General features: G+C 37.2%; 1 protein-coding gene across 2 annotated transcripts in view; it reads right to left on the bottom strand.

Annotated features, from left to right (window-relative positions):
• KCNU1 (potassium calcium-activated channel subfamily U member 1) overlaps positions 1–16856 on the bottom strand; it is a 152922-nt gene that overhangs the window by 76331 nt on the left and 59735 nt on the right. For both annotated transcript variants that reach the window (XM_058433499.1, XM_058433500.1), the window contains exons 17-18: positions 16311–16400; positions 16077–16174 (exon numbers count right to left, since the gene is read on the bottom strand). In XM_058433499.1, coding sequence (XP_058289482.1) covers positions 16077–16174; positions 16311–16400 — 188 coding nt within the window. The remainder of the gene's footprint in view (positions 1–16076; positions 16175–16310; positions 16401–16856) is intronic.

Raw genomic sequence — 16856 nt, 5'->3', positions numbered from 1 at the left:
ATGAGTTCCCTATGGATACCTTACAGATTTCTAGATAAAGCACTGGATACAAAAAAAAAAAAAAAAAAAACAAAAAAAACCAACAAAAAAAAAAAACCATGGGATCTGAGACCTGTAAATGACTAGAAAAAATGAAAGTCCTTCTAAATACATGGCCAACATTTTGGTTATCTTTCTCTTTCAAAAAGTAATTCCCTTGAAAGCAACAAGCAAATCTTTCCTTTTCTGGAATACATGATAGGACTGCATTTTAAGAAATGCCTCATATGTGATTTCCATATGGATAGCAATAATTCCACTTATTTCTATCTCCCTCAAGAAGTTTTATCATTGTTCAAATGAGTGAAAATAATGCCTATATTATTCAGATTATCCCGAATCTTCTCCAATTTACTAAATAGCTAAATTGTTGCAATTATTTATAAAATGTAGTACTTTACCACTCATTGTGACACACCTAAAAAGTGATATTACATATTCTAGATAAAAACCACTACTTTTAGAAGCTGAAAAAGCAACAGGGCAACAGAGCAAGCCCATGCCTTAGTCTTGCAGAAGTGGGGTAACAGTCGCCTATCTATTCCTTATTTATTTACGTATCCATTCATGATCAGAATGTCATAAAAATCATTATAGCTATGAAAAATGTCATGGATTGGCATGAAAGGAGACCAGAGCCAGGGAGACCAAGTAGAAAGCTATTGTAGTCAGTAGGATGAGAAAGAAGGCCTCAGCTGGGGAAGAAATAATGCTAATGATTGGAAATCACGGAAAGCCACACTCAACTGTACCATTAGAAGAATAATGGCAATTGACACAAATATAGGAGTGCAACATATCTGTATAGGGTCTTTACAGACTTGTTACCAAGTTGCTTTTCTTTTTATTGAAATTTGGTGGACATGTGGTCCTGAACTCTTAGAGAAGAAAATATGCAGGAACCATCTTCTATTCTTTCTCCTACCTAACCTAAGACCATGGGACCTCTGACTGTTCTTCATTGCTGTTAAATAAGCTAAGCTGGGAAGATGAGCTGGTAGATTCATTAGGATAGCTAAATCTCTACCTTATGAGTTTGGAGTTCTCCTCCCTAGGAAATGTTAGCTGGGGTCATTCCTCCTTAAAAAGGTCAATTAATAGTCTGGAATATTTATAAAAAAAAAAAAAAAAGTGACCCAGGGCCAAACCTAAAGAAAACTGTAAAGTAAGATAAATCCATATTTGGACCACCTACTCAACCCATTTCTTGTCATTTTTTTTCCTGTCCCTGTTTTTGCACCCTCTTTCCAATTTCCTTTTCAGAATTCTGCTTTCCATTAGATTTGACTCTATTGCAGAATATTAGCATTTTAATGCAGACTCTAAAACAATTCTCAAGGGGTGGGGATTAGGGGAATTTGGGCACAACTTTCCTAAGGGCTATTTTCAAATTGCCCATTCCCTCTACTCTATCACATGTAAAGATTCTTATGCACCCCTCCTTTCCCTGGTTGAATACTACTATTCTTAAATCCTAGGTGTTAGAAACTGCAATGAAGAAACAGCAGGTAGTGAACTGTAGAGTTGAGGCTGGGAAACTTCATGCCCAAAAATGTATCTAATTCCATTAAGAAGAAGGTCAGAAAGACAATTATTCCTCCTACTCTGAAGGCTTAGCCCTACTGGTGTTTATGCTGTGAACCCAAAAATCATCAGGGAATGGGCTGGGGGCGGTGACTCGCACCTGTAATCCCAGCATATTGGGAGGCTGAGGTGGGTGGATCAAGTCGTCAGGAGATTGAGACAATCCTGGCTAACATGGTGAAACCCTGTCTCTACTAAAAACACAAAAAATTAGCTAGGCATGGTGGTGGGCATCTGTAGTCCCAGCTACTCGGGAGTCTGAGGCAGGAGAATCACTTGAACCTGGAAGGCGGAGACTGCAGTGAGCTGAGATCGCACCACTGCACTCTAGCCTGGGCAACAGAGAGGGACTCCATCTCAAATAAAAAAAAAATCAGGTAATGGGTTAAAATAAGTATAATCTACTAGGAATTCTCTTTCAATTCTTATTTTACCTGTATTTCATTGATCGAAAAAAATAAAAAGTTTCCTTTTGAGTTTGTGCTCCCATGGGTGGCATAATAATTATCATATATGCAGAACTTACTATTGGCCAGGCACTAGGCTTAATGCTTTTTATATTAATATAATCAATTTATATATTCTTTATGTACTGATATTCTCATTTAACCTTCTGAGATATGCAATGTTATTGTCAACATTTCAAAAAACTCTGAAGCACCTTGAAAATTTCAATAATTTGCCTAAAGTCACACAGTTAGTAAATGGCCAATCCAGAATTCATGTTCTTAACCAGCACTCTATGTTGCCTCTGTAAAATATTTGATTATGAATTTAATTGGAGAACCTCTAGTGTGGTTCTAGTTTGGAAAAATGGAAGTAATCAAAAAAAGAGGGAGTCAGAATTACAGAGCACCAGAATTGAAAATGGTCATAGACACTGAGAATTCCCCTCTTTGGAGATGACTACACTGAGACTCCAAAAGCTAACATGTTTTTCGCCAGCCACAGTAATCAGTGGAATAGCTGTGATCACAACTCAAGTCTTTTGAGTTCTCACTGAGTATAGTAGCGGGGAGAAAGTGGTGGGACCAAGGAAATTTAATGAACTCATTAAAGAGATAACTATTTGAAGGGAGTGGACTGAGGATACTCTTAACTGGCTCTAAACCCATAAAATATTCAACCTGATAATTGTACCAATTCAGTCAGTGTAAGGTTTCTATGTTGTCATTTATTGATAAGTTCCTAAGCCCTTTTTGAAAGTTAATTCTCTAAGAGAATGCCCAGATGTTATTATGACATTTAAAACTATGTGGTCAAGCAGCCTCTTTCTAAAATAATGTTTTCTTTTGGCACATTTTAGTTAGAACCGGGATCTCCAGATTCAAATTGACACACCAAGCCATTGACCTGTGAGCATTTCATGGTACTCTGCTGCCATCATCTGGCAAATTGAAGTCAGTAACAGTTGATCGTTTGCTGCTTGTTACTTTAAAATCTCAGTACCAGATTAATAAGAGTTCCGGCTGGAGTGGAATAGACTTGGTAATACTGGTGATTGAGGATCAGTATAGGGTAGGAAAAAGAAATTATTCTATTTTAAGAGTAATGAAAGATTCTGAAGAGTATGATGACTACATTGAAGCTAAGAAATTAGATTGTAAATTGAAAGTCTCATTAACTTATCCCTAGATATCATAAAATACATGTCATAGAAGTGGGTAAAATTTGACATGTCTACAAATATGAAGGCAGAATCTTCCTTTTTATACAGAAATATTTTAACATTTATACTAGAGCAACTTCCTGTTTTAAAAAATTTATAGTAAAGTCACAAAAGTCAGCTAAAAAGGGATGATTATTTATTTTTATAAAGCATTTTTGTTTGCAGAATGACAGAAGTATATGCGTGTGTGTGCTTGTATGTGTAATTTCTTTTCAGAAATTTGGTTTGTACACTGTGTTTAAAGGCCTATGTATACTGCATGAAACTATACTAAATTTACATATGATAGGATGACATGTATAGTGAATTATACTTTTTAGTGTATTATCTTGTTCTTTTTTATGGGCCCTTCCTTTAATGGACTTTCTTCCTATTTAGTCAGACTCATCCATTGCTTCAAAAAAGATTCACATTTTTATTGAATGTAAGGAGTCCATGTTTAAATTTCCAGTTCCAAAATAAAGTCTTGAAGACATTTTGAGAAACAATATTCTTCAGACGCAAGCATTCAGTTGAATTACCCTGTAGACAATAGGGATTTCAGGATGTAGATAATAGAGATTTCAGGAAATTACATAGGAACAGGTTTTCATTTTTTTTTTTTTGCCATCCTTGAAATTGTCTTAGACTTTCAAGGGGAAGTACAAAGATTCACAGAAAATCTTACATTAAGATAATGTTAAGACAGAGCCTTTAGTTTTGGGTGTGGAATAGCAGCAGAAGAAGCTTTATAAACTGGCTCCTCAGTGAAACAGCCCTAACTAGTGAAATTATCAAAACATAAACACACACACATTGAAAATCTCTAGAAATTGTTCTGTGAACATATAGCAAATGAAGAAAACTTGTGGCCGGGCACAGTGGCTCATGCCTGTGATCCCAGCACTTTGGAGGCTGAGGCGGGTAGCTCACCTGAGGTCAGAAGTTCGAGAGCAGCCTGGCCAACCTGGTGAAACCCCGTCTGTACTAAAAATAGAAAAATTAGCTGGGCATGGTGGCAGGTGCCTGTAATCCCAGCTACTTGGGAGGCTGAGGCAGGACAATCACTTTTAACCCAGGAGGTGGAGCTTGCAATGAGCCGAGATCAAGCCATTCCACTCCAGCCTGGGGGACAGAGCAAGACTCCTTCTCAATAACAACAACAACAACAACAACAACAAAACAAAAACCAAAAACCAAAAAAAAAAAAAACAAAAAACACAAAAACAAAACAAAACAAAACAAAAAAACTTGTATTCAATAAAATACACTAAATCTTACTAAGGGCAGAAAGAATCTTGGCACTTGAACCACAAACTGCTTCCTTTCCTCCAAACCCAGCTGGGTGTGATAAAAGCTTCATTCGGGACAGGTGTGCTCAAGAATGCAGGGCTCCCCCTTCCTCCAGCTCCCAGTCAAAGGCTGTGCTATGTTCCTGTGACTGACACAGCCTCAGTATTTCTCATCCCCTTCCCACTCTGTGTTGCAGAAACTACGTTTCAGGTGAGTGCAGCCTAGAGGATAGAGACTCTCGTACTCCTCACAGCTCTCATTTATAGGTGAGGTGATGTTTAGGTATCACAGGATGAAAACAATGAAGCATTAATCTCCCTGACTCCAGCTCATCCCCAAGGCAGAGGTTTCATAGTGGGAGAAGCAAACAAAGAAGGCGAGAGGCTACCACCACTGCTAGTGTCCTACTCATAAAACAGGTGTGTCACTTCAACAGAAGCGGTCTTCTTTTCCAGCACCACCCACCATCCTGCAAGCTCGGGAGCAATAGCTCAGAGATTATGCCCAGGAGGAGAGGCAGGCCATAAGAACAAAGAGCTCTGAAGCTCTCCAAAGGAATTGATTTTACTTGGAATAGAGTATCAAGAATTTCAAGCCCAAGGGTGCTTTTTGACAACAGTGATTTTGGTGGTAAACAATTAATTGGAGGCTGGTAACTCCATGAGAACAAGATAAACTGTAAGTCAGAATTTACCATAGTGAACCAGAAAAAATACATTTAATAACTGTTCTCTTAGGGACAGAACAAACTGCAAAGACTGGTCTTAGAAACCACTCTTGCAAAGGGGCCCAAATTTAATTGCATAATACTGTGGAGCGATAGATACCTCAGGCATAGTAAAAAACAATAATAGGTAGCCTGCTAGTGTAGTCTAGGAACTGGGTGTGATACCAACAGAGGCAGAGAGCTTACCATAGAGATCAGGGAAAGAGACAATTAAAACGAGCCCTGCTAAAACCACTATCAGCCCAATGGTTGTTAACCACTGCAGTCCAAGCGTGCACTCTCCAGTGAGCAACATCAAAGGCTTCACAATTAGGGGAAGTTTATTTTATAAAACAGTTCGGCCAAGTCACTAACCAACTAACTAAACAACCAGTGACAACAACAAACCTTGGTTTTCAGAGCTGCTATAATTATCTACAATATCCATTTTCAACACAAAATATGAGACATGCAAAGTAACAGGAAAGCATGAGACATGCAAATTAACAGGAAAGCATGAGCTATACACAGGGTAGGGAAGGCAGGCAAAAGAAACTTTCTGTGCAAGAGTCCATGTCAGAGTTAGCAGAAAAAATATTAAGAGCCAATATTCTAAATATGTTGAAAGAAATGAAGGAAATCCTGATTAAAGAAATAAAAGCATGATGACAATGTCTCCCTAAAGAAACATTATCCATAAACAAATACAAATTTTAAGAAGAATCAAATAGAAGTTTCATAGTTAAAAAGTACATTAACTGATGTTAATTATTCACTAGAGGAGTTAATAAATTGGAGATTGTCTCCCCAAATATTAATACATGTCTACCCAGAACCTCAAAATGTGACTGTTGTGGATTAAATTGTTTCCTACATCACGAAAAGTCTTGAAACCAGCATGTGAAAAATGTGGTTTACATGTGAAACAGCTGACTTCTTATCAGAAAAAATGGAGGTTAGAAGGCAATAAGACGTCATAAAAAAGTGCTGAAATAAACTGCCAACCAAGAATTTTATACAGAGGAAAACCACCTTTAAAAAATGAAGACAAGATACCAGAAAAAAAATAAAATAAAAGGTAGAGGAAGGACCCGAGATAGGCTGCCCCTCCATAAAAATAGAATAAACTGGCAAAACTTGTGAGAATTATTTTTTTTTTTCAGAACTCTGGAAACTAACCAACAGGAGCCATGGAAACATTTAGTCAAGAGAAATAAAGAGATATAAGATTTGTGTTGTTTTAATTTACACTAGTTTCATCTCCAGCTCCACAGCTCATCGATAGCTTTCAAAACGTAATACTCCATATTCTTGGCACTAGAGGGAGTACGGCAGAAATACAGTTCTTCAAAAGCCTTATTTCCAAAGAAGAGTCACTATTTGACTTGTCTAGTGGTTCCCTGGATAACCCTACTTGAATGGCTTGTCTTTTTCAACCTCATTTGCATTTGTCTAGTGCTACAAGCCTAACCCCAGGGAATGTTATCAACTATATTAACGTCACATGTGCCTGAGGCAACAGCTAGCAGGGCAAATTGAAGACCAAATAAAAGCATAAAAGGAAAACTGAAGAATAAAATGTCTTCTTACTTATAAGGGACTTTGAAAAACTCTAGAATATTACTGGAAATCTAAATGACAGTGAAGATGCCCAGAAGTGTGTAAAGCTGTATGCGTAAGCAGAAAGGCCTGAGAAGTTCCAAAGCTCTCATCTCTGACTGACCTTGAGGTTTCATACAAGCAGAAAATGAAGGCTAAACAGAGTTGTCAACTTTACAGCTGAATATTGAAGGCATGCCCCAACACAAATACAGAATCCTTTGACAAAGACTGAGAAACTTCTTGGTTCCAGGTGTTTAACAAAAATAATTGTCCAATTATAAGCTTACCACTAAACTAACAGAGTAGAAAATTCAATGGCCACAAGTGACAGAGATATAGACTTGGGAAAGTCTACTGGAGAATCTGATTTCCATAAATAACACATTATAACCTGTGTAATGTCTAATTTTCAACAAAAGGTTATGACTTGGAAAGAAACAAGAAAGATAAAAATACACAGGAAAAACGCTCTCAATAGACACTGTCCTTGAGAGAAGCTCAGACATTGTACTTACTAGTCAAAGACTTTTAAAAATCAGACAATTTAAATACATTTGAAGAGCTTAAAAAACCTATATATAAAGAACCAAAAGGAATATGAGAATGATGTCTCAGAAAATAGAGAATATCATTAAATAGTTATAAATTTTTTTAAGTAGAAATCTTGGAGTTCAAAGTACAAGAACTGAAATAAAAACTTTACAAGAGGAACTAAAGATCAGACTTGAGCATGCAAAAAAAAAAAAAGAATCAGCATACTCAAAGATAGGTGAATGAAGATTATACAGTTTGAGGGACAGAAGAAAAAAGGAATTAAGAAAAATGAAGACAGCCTAAGGGACCACTGGGACGTTATCAAGTGTACCAAAGGATTTAATGAATGATCCAGGAGGAGAGTAAAGAAAGGGGTAGAGTGAATATTTGAGAAATAATGGCCAATAACTTCTCAAAGTGTTTGAAAAACATTAATCTACACAACTGAAAAGGTTATTAAACTCCTAGTAGGATAAATTTAAAGAGATTGACACATGGAGACACATCATAATCAAAATGTGAAACTCAAAAACAGAGAATCTTCAAATCAGCAAGACAGAAGTGACTCATCGTGTACAAAGGATGACCAGTCAAACTGAAAGCTATTTACTGACCCTTTAGAAGCATAGTGTATTTTTAATGTGTTATGTTTTTATTTTCATTAATTTAAAATACTTTATAATTTCCTTGTGTTTTCTGTTTTCTTTTTTTGTGTGTTTTTGACCCATTGTTTAGAAATGTGTTGTTTTTACTTTCACATATTTGTGAATTTTCCTAATTTTCTCTTTTATTGTATTCTTATTTAATTCCATTGTAGTTGGAAAGCATACTTTGCATGACAAATTCTTATAATATTTTAAGACTTTATTTTAATATTAATATTTTAATATTTCCCTTTATTTTTAGATATAAATGACTATTTATCTATTTATTTATTTTTTGAGAGAAGTCTTGCTCTGTCAACCAGCTTGGAATGCAGTAGCATGATCTTGGCTCACTGCAGCCTCTGTCTCCCAGGTTCAAGTGACTCTCCTGCCTCAGCCTTCTGAGTAGCTGGGACTACTAGCATGTGCCACCACACCTGGCTGATTTTTGTATTTTTAGTAGAGATGGAGTTTTGCCATGTGGACCAGTCTGGTCTCGAACTCCTGATCTCAGGTGATCTGCCAGCCTCAGCCTCCCATAATGCTGGCATTACAGGTGTGAGCCACTGCACCTGGCAGCCCAGTATTTTTTCCTTTTTTAAAGAAAGGAAAAATCTGAAATCAATTACTTCACTTAATGTTTCACCTTAGGTGATATTGAACAAAGGAAGGCAAGTTAACCCAAATCTAGAAGAAAGGAGGAAATAATAAAAATTAGAATGAAAATAAATCAATTATAGAATAGAAAAAATTAGAAAAAAGCCATTAAGAAAGTTGTTCTTTTTTTTTAAAAGATCAACAAAATAGATAAACATTGTAGCAAGTTTGGCTGCAGAAAAGAGAGAACACTCATGTTACCAAAATAGAAAATGAAAGACAGATTATTACTACTGGTCTGAAAAAATAAAAGAAATATAAAGCAATACTTATATATATCATATGTAAACATAGGTATACAACATGGATACTTTTATGATCAAATGTATAGTCATATGATTAGATGTACATAAGTCAATAAATTTGATAATGTAGATTAAATGAACAAATTGGTAGAAAGATGAAACTATCAAAACTGTCTTAGGAAGAAGTAGAAAACCTGAAAAACTTATAACATGTAAAGAGGTTGATTAATAATAAAAAATGTTAAGTTAGGCCTTGGTTGCTTCACAAGTAAAATTCTATTAGATGCTTAAAGAAGAATTAACACTAACCCTTCACAAACCCTTCCAAAAAATAAAAGAGGAGGGAATTTCCAATTCATTCTATGGGGTCAGTTTTAACATGATGGCAAAAGCAGACAAAGACATACAAGAAAAGGAACCTAAAGACCAAAATTTGTATTGAATATAGATTCAAAATTCTCAACAAAATGCTAGCAAATCAAACCCAACAATGTATAAAAAAGATTCTATACTATGACCAAGTGAGATTTCTCTCAGAAATATAAGGTGAGTTTAACATTTGGATATCAATTAATCTAATATACCATATTAATAGAATAAAATACAAAAACCACATAATTATCTCAATAAAGCAAAAAAATTGACAAATATCCAAGCCCTTCATGAGAAAAAACCTTGACAATATAGGAATAGAACAGAACTTCCACAAGCAAATAAAGAGCATCTATGAAAAATTCACAGCCAACATCATGACCAATGGTGAAAGATTGAATGCCTTCCCCCTATGGTCAGGAACAAAGTAAAAATACAAGCTCTCACCACTTCTATTTAAGAATGCACTGATGGTTCTGCCATGGCAATTAGGCAAGAAAATGAAATAAGAGGCAATCAGAAAACTATTAGAACTAATAAACACATTCAGTAAGGTTGCAGGATATAAGATCAATATACAAAAATCAATTGTACCTCTATATACTACCAATGAACCATCTAAAAATAAAGCTAAGAAAACAATTTTATTTACAATAGCAATAAAAATAAAATACTGAGCAATCAAATTAACAAAAGTAGTACAAAACCTATGATCTGAAAACTATAAAACACTGTTCCAAGAAATTAAAGAGGATCTAAGTAGATATGAAGACATCATATGTTCATCGTGTATTAATCAATTTTCACCCTGCTATAAAGAACTGCCTGAGACTATTTTATGAAGAAAAAAGGTTTAATTGACTCACAGTTCTGCATGGCTGGGGAGGTCTCAAACAACTTGCAATCATAGCAGAAGACAAAGGGAAAGCAAAGACTTTCTTCACATGGTGGTAGGAGAGACAGAGAGAGAGAGAGAGAGACAGAGACAGAGAGGGAGAGAAGGGAAGTGCCACACTTTAAACTATCAGACCTCATGAGAACTCAACTATAATAAGGACAACGAGGGGGAAACCGTCCCCATAATCAATCACCTCCCACCAGGTTCCTCCCTTGACTCATGGGGATTACAATTCAAGATGAGATTTGGGTGGGGACACAGAGCCAAACCATATCAATAAATCAGAAGATTTAATATAATTAAGATATTTCCAAAATTAATCTATAGATTCAATAGGCTCACAGTTAAAATCCCAGCTAGTTTCCTTACAGAAATTAACATATTGATGCTGATCCACATGGAAATGCAGAAATCCAGATTAAACAAAATAATATTGAAAAAGAATAACAAAGTTGGAGACTTACTGTTCCCAGTGTCAAACTTACTACAAAAGTATAGTAATCAAGACAGTGTGGTACTTGCATAAGGTTACATATTTAGATTAATAGAATACAGTTGAGACCCAGAAATAAACCCAGATATTTAAAGTCAATTGTTTTTTGACAAAAATAGTTTTTGAATAAATGAATTTTGGGATAACTGGATGGCCACAATGAAAAGAGTAAAGTTGGATCCTCTTCTTCTACGATAAACAAAAATCACTCAGAATAGATCATAGAGACTGGGCACGTTGGCTCATGCCTGTAATCCCAGCACTTTCGGAGACTGAGGCAGGTGGCTCACTTAAGCCTAGGAGCTCGAGACCAGCCTGAGAAATATGATAAAACCCTATCTCTACAAAAAATGCAGGAGTTAGCTGGGCATAGTTGTGGGCACCTGTGGTCCCAGTTACTTTGGAGGCTGAGGGAGGAGGATCTCCTGAACTCAGGAGGTCGAGGCTGTAGTGAGTCATGACTGTACCACTGCACTGCAGCCTGGGTGATGGAGTGAGACCCTGTCCTAAAGGAAAAAAAAAAAAAAAAAAAAATCACAGATTTAAATGTAAGAGCCAAAAATGCAGAATTTTTAGAAGAAAGTTTTGGAGTAAATCTTGCTGAGCTTAGGTTGGTCAAAACCTTCTTAGATATTGCACAAAAGCACAAGTGACAAAATAAAAAATACATCATTGTACATCATCAAAACTAAACAATTTTGTGATTCAAAGTATGTAACAAAAATGAAAAGCAAAACCACAGAATGGGAGAAAATATTTGCCAATCATACATCTGATAAGGGACTATGTAATTAGAATATATAAAGATCTTATACAACTCAATAGAAGAATGACAATAATCAAATTTAAAAATAGGATCTAAGTAGATATTTCTTCAAAGAAGATATGTAAATGGTCAATGAGCTCCTCATGAAAAAATGCCATTTAGGAAAATTTAGATCAAAACCATGAGATACCACTTTACAACCATTAGGATGACCATTATCTTTTTAAATGAAAAGTAAGTGTAGGTGAGAATGTAGAAAAATTGGAACCTTTCTGCATTTCTGGTGGGAATATAAAATGGTGTAGCTGCCGTGGACAATAGTGTGGTGATTCCGCAAATAATGAAACATAGAATTTGCATTTGATTTAGCAATTCTACTTCTGGGCGTATACATAAAAAAAAATGGAAAGGAACTTGAACAGATATTTGCACCCCAATGTGCATAGCAGCATTATATACAATATTAAAGGGTGGAAACCATGCAAATGTCCATCAATAGATAAATGTATAACAAAATGAGGTTTAGATCTATATGACAGAATATTATTCAGCAAGAAAAACACAACAGAATAATATTCAGAAGAAAAAGAAATGAGGTTTTTGGTGGGCTTTGTTTGTTTGTTTTTTGTTGTTGTTGTTGTTTTTGAGACAGTCTTGCTCTGTCACCCAGGCTGGAGTGAAGTGGTGTGATCTCGGCTCACTGCCAACCTGCACCTCCTGGGTTCGAGAGATTCTCCTGCCTCAGCCTCCCAAGTAGCTGGAATTACAGGCACGCACCATCGCACCCAGCTAATTTTTGTATTTTTAGTACAGACAGGGTTTCACCATGTTGGCCAGGCTGGTCTCAGACTCCTGACCTCAAGTGATCCGCCCACCTCAGCTTCCCAAAGTGCTGGGATTACAGGCACGAGCCACCATGCCCGGCTGAAATGAGGTATTGATTGATACATGCTACAGCATGGCTGAATAAAAGGAGCCAGACACAGCAAGCCACAAACTATAGGATCCTTTTTTGTTGTTGTTGTTTTGTGTGTGTGTGTGTGTGAAATGACCAGAATAGGTAAATCTACAGTGACAGAAAGTAGACTAGTGGTTTCCAGGGCTGTGGGTTGAGGAGAAGGAGGCATGACTTCTATCGGGTATGAGGTTTCTTTTTGAGGTGAAGAAAATGTTCTAAAATTGATTGTAGTGATGACTACACAACTCTATTTGTATAAAGAAACTCATTGAATTGTACACTATAAATGGATATATATTTATTTCATGGTATTTGAAATACATCTGAATAAAGATGTTATAAAGATAGGACAGAGCCTGATCTCTGAGAAAGAACCCAGTTCTCCACCCCCCTCCCCCACACATACATATAGTGCTTCAGGTTGATAAGAGGTGACTAGGCCAGGAAAACTGATATTTGTCTGACGTGCAAGGAGACATATGGATTATTGGTGGGGTGCTCTTGAAACCGTGTCTAGCAACAATGCAAGAGGATCGCAGAAGAAGAAACATGACAGCGTCTGTAAACGGGGAGAAATGTGGAGAGAAACCCACTGAGGTTCCCACATCCTGACATACAAATGCATATAAAGGAGGAGAGTTTAAAATCTCAAACAGCAGAGAGACTAAAATGACATTAGGCCAATGAAGGTGCCACAAACACACCAAGTGGAATGGATCCTGTTCAGTAATGGTGCTGGCGAAACTGGATATCCATATGCAGAAGAATGAAACTAGGCCCCTTTCTTTCACCCCATATAAAAATTAACTCGAAATGGATTAAAGACTTAAAGGGAATACCCAAAACTACAAAACTGCTAGAAGAAAATAATGGTTCAAGATTTTAAACTAAGCGAATATTTTATTGCTAAGACTTCAAAAGCACAGGGAACAAAACCAAAAATAGACAAATGGTGCTATATTAAACCAAAACCTGCACACCAAAGAAAACAATCAACAGACGGAAGAGACACCTGTAGACTGGGAGAAAATATTTGCAAACCATTCATCTGACCTGAGACTAACATCCAGAATATGCAAGGAACTCGATGGCAAAAAATATATAATCTGATTAAAATAGGAAAAAGATCTGAATAAACATTTGGCAAAAGACATACACATGGTATATAAGTATGTTTAACATAATTAATTATCAGAGAAATACAAATCAAAACTACGATGAGCTATCATTTTACTCCAGTTACAATGACTATTATGAAAAAGACAAAAAACAAAACAACAGATACTGACAAGGATGTGGAGAACAGGGAACTCATACGCTGTTGGTAGAAACATGAATTAGTATAGCTGCTATGGAAAACCGTATGGGAATACATCAAAAAACTAAAAGTGGATCTACCATATGATCCAGCAATTCTACTACTATGTATCTATAAAAATAATCAGTGTATCAAAAAGATATCTGCACTTCCATGTTTATTGTAGGACTATACACAATAGCTAAGTTATGGAAGCAACCTAAATGTCCATCAAAAGATAAATAGATAAAGAAAATGTGATACGTATAAACAATGAAATACTATGCAGTCATTAAAAAGATCAAATCCTGTCATTAGCAGCAACATGAATGAGACTGGAGGACATTAGGTTCACCACATGTTCACCCACACATGGGAGCTAAAAAACAATTGAGCTCATGGAAGTAGAGACTCAACTTGTGGTTATTAAAGGATGAGAAGGGGAGAGGAAGGGGAAGATGGGGAGAGATTTGTTAAAGAATGCAATGTTACAGCTGGACAGGAGGAATAATTTCTAGTGTCCTTCATAGTTAACTATAATTTATTGTATATTTTCAAAAGACTAAAAGGGAGGATTTTGAATGTTCACAACACGAAAATGACAAAAGTTGGAGGTGATGGATGGATATGCTAATTACCCTGATTTGATCATTATACATTGTATATCTATATCAAAATATCACTCTGTATTTCAAAAATATACACAATTATTACATGTAAACTAAAAGTAACATAAAAAAATTTAAAAAGGAATGAAAAGACAAGGATTACTGAAAAGAGTTTTGCAGACTTCAAGACTAGGAGAATGGATTTCAGTAACAAGTGACAGAGCCCGACCCAAAGCCAGGAGGAGCAGATTCATTGGTTGTTGAACGCAGAGGTGACAGAAGGTAACGATTACAGACCAAAGTTAATGAGGAACCTCAGGAGGAATCAGTGAAGACTTGCGGTTCACTGCAAGAACACTCATGATGCTAAGCCAGCTTACTCTTGCATTTAAATAGCATTCTGAGAAGGAGAGAAAAAGAACCTTAGGGATGAAAATAGACCTGATAGAAAATTCATATTTTGAATTGACTTAAGTTTAAATTCTGAAACCCTGGGGTTTTACACAGAGTCTGAATATACCTGGATGAGGCTAAGTTTTTTTTTTTTTTCACTCTGTCGCCCAGGCTGGAGTGCAGTGGTATGATCTCAGCTTACTGCAACCTCTGCCTCCCAGGTTCAAGCAATTCTCTGCCTCAGCCTCCCAAGTAGCTGGGATTACAGGCGCACACTGCCACGCCCAGCTAATTTTTGTATTTTTAGTAGAGAGGGGGTTTCACCATCTTGGCCAGGCTGGTCTTGAATTCCTGACCTCATGATCCACCCCCCTTGGCCTCCCAAAGTGCTGGGATTACAGGCGTGAGCCACCATGCCCGGCTGAGGCTAAATTTTAAACCGGAAGGGACGAAGTGATTATGAATGCTTGAGATTAATTTTTCCTTTTCTGCCATTAAGTGGAAAGGGGTGTTGGTAAACTGCTGAGTTCAGTTAGAGAAAATTACATTCCCTCGGCACCATGTCAGGATGAGTAAACTTTAAACTTCTTGCTATCCATTAAGGAAATAGTACTCGGCTGGGCGCAGTGGCTCACGCTTGTAATCCTAGCACTTTGGGAGGCCGAGGCAGGCGGATCAGGAGGTCAGGAGATCGAGACCACGGTGAAATCCCGTCTCTACTAAAAATACAAAAAAATTAGCCGGGCGTGGTGGCGGGCGCCTGTAGTCCCAGCTACTCGGAGAGGCTGAGGCAGGAGAATGGCGTGAATGCGGGAGGCAGAGCTTGCAGTGAGCCGAGACTGCGCCACTGCACTCCAGCCTGGTCGACAGAGCGAGACTCCGTCTCAAAAAAAAAAAAAAAAAAAAAGGAAATAGTACTCAAGGCATGGTCATGAGGTAGCATCCTTATGGCCAACCAAGTGGTCAGATACAGGCTGAATTTTCAGTCTGAAGTTGTGAAAAACTGTGAAATCATGAAAAAGCAATGGGCTGAAAGTCAGCATGCCTGGGATTGAGTTTGGTGATGCCACTAACTGGCTATGTGACTTTGGACAAAGTGACTGGATCTCTTAAAATGCATTTGCCTGCCTTCAAAGGAATTGAATTAGGTAACTAGTTAGGTTTCTTCCAGCTCTAAAACACTGATTCTCACCTCTGGTGTGGTCAGTGAAGAAATGTCTGCCACTTCCTGGCCAAGTTCAAATGGACATTGCCTTTTAAGAGATGGAACCCTCTTCTCTTTCCTCAGGTAGCTCCCTAGAGGCTGGGCTAAGGACAGCCAGAAATAAAGTGCAATTACCTGTGATGTGCTGCTGGCTTCTGCTTTTGCAGCCACAGTTTGTAATTAGCTCAGGAATAAACACATCATCGTGACAGACTGAACAGTAAAACAAGGCTCTGGACAATGAAAGAAAACCAAGAATGACTTATGTGAGTCTTAACACAAAGGAGGCATGGTGCTGACTCAGTGGGCCTCCCATTAAGCTGTAGTTGCTTTAGTGCTTTTCCCCCATAAAGTAATAAAAAAAATTACCTTCTGACGTCCTTTGGAGTTTCAGCAATAAAGAATCCTAATGTGTTCTTATGTATCCTAACTTGTGCAGGTGGATTTAGTATCAGACCACTGGAAAAGAAAAATAAACACACGATAATGTTTCCCTCTGATTTCAGTGGCAACGGTTGGTGCCTCTTTCTGTTATGATCAATGGATTCTCTAAGTTGCTAAGTTAATCGTATTCAACCTCCTCTTACTGCCAAACACAGTGGAGAATGTGAATTTGACATTTGTAATTCTTTGTTTGATTGGAGCTGACTATGCAGAGGGGAGCCAGGGAACAACTTGATCAGTGAGCTGAACACACAGTGGACCTGCGGGAAGCCTCTCCTGGATTCTGTCATGCATCTGAGATGGTCTGACCAACTCAAGTGCACAACATCTTGCTGATTTAAGCTATCAAATGACAACTATGCCGAGACTACACAATTGCCAGGCTTAGTGTCATACTAGTAGTGCTCATCTTTAGGCCACTTGCCATTTAAAGTTAACGTTTAATTAACCAGCTGGATTCAAAAGTTTCTT

This window comes from Hylobates moloch, unplaced genomic scaffold (assembly GCF_009828535.3).
Source record: "Hylobates moloch isolate HMO894 unplaced genomic scaffold, HMol_V3 SCAFFOLD_22, whole genome shotgun sequence".
NCBI lineage: Eukaryota > Metazoa > Chordata > Mammalia > Primates > Hylobatidae > Hylobates > Hylobates moloch.
The sequence above is the reverse complement of the archived record's forward strand: the minus strand, read 5'-3'. Positions and strand labels throughout refer to the sequence as shown.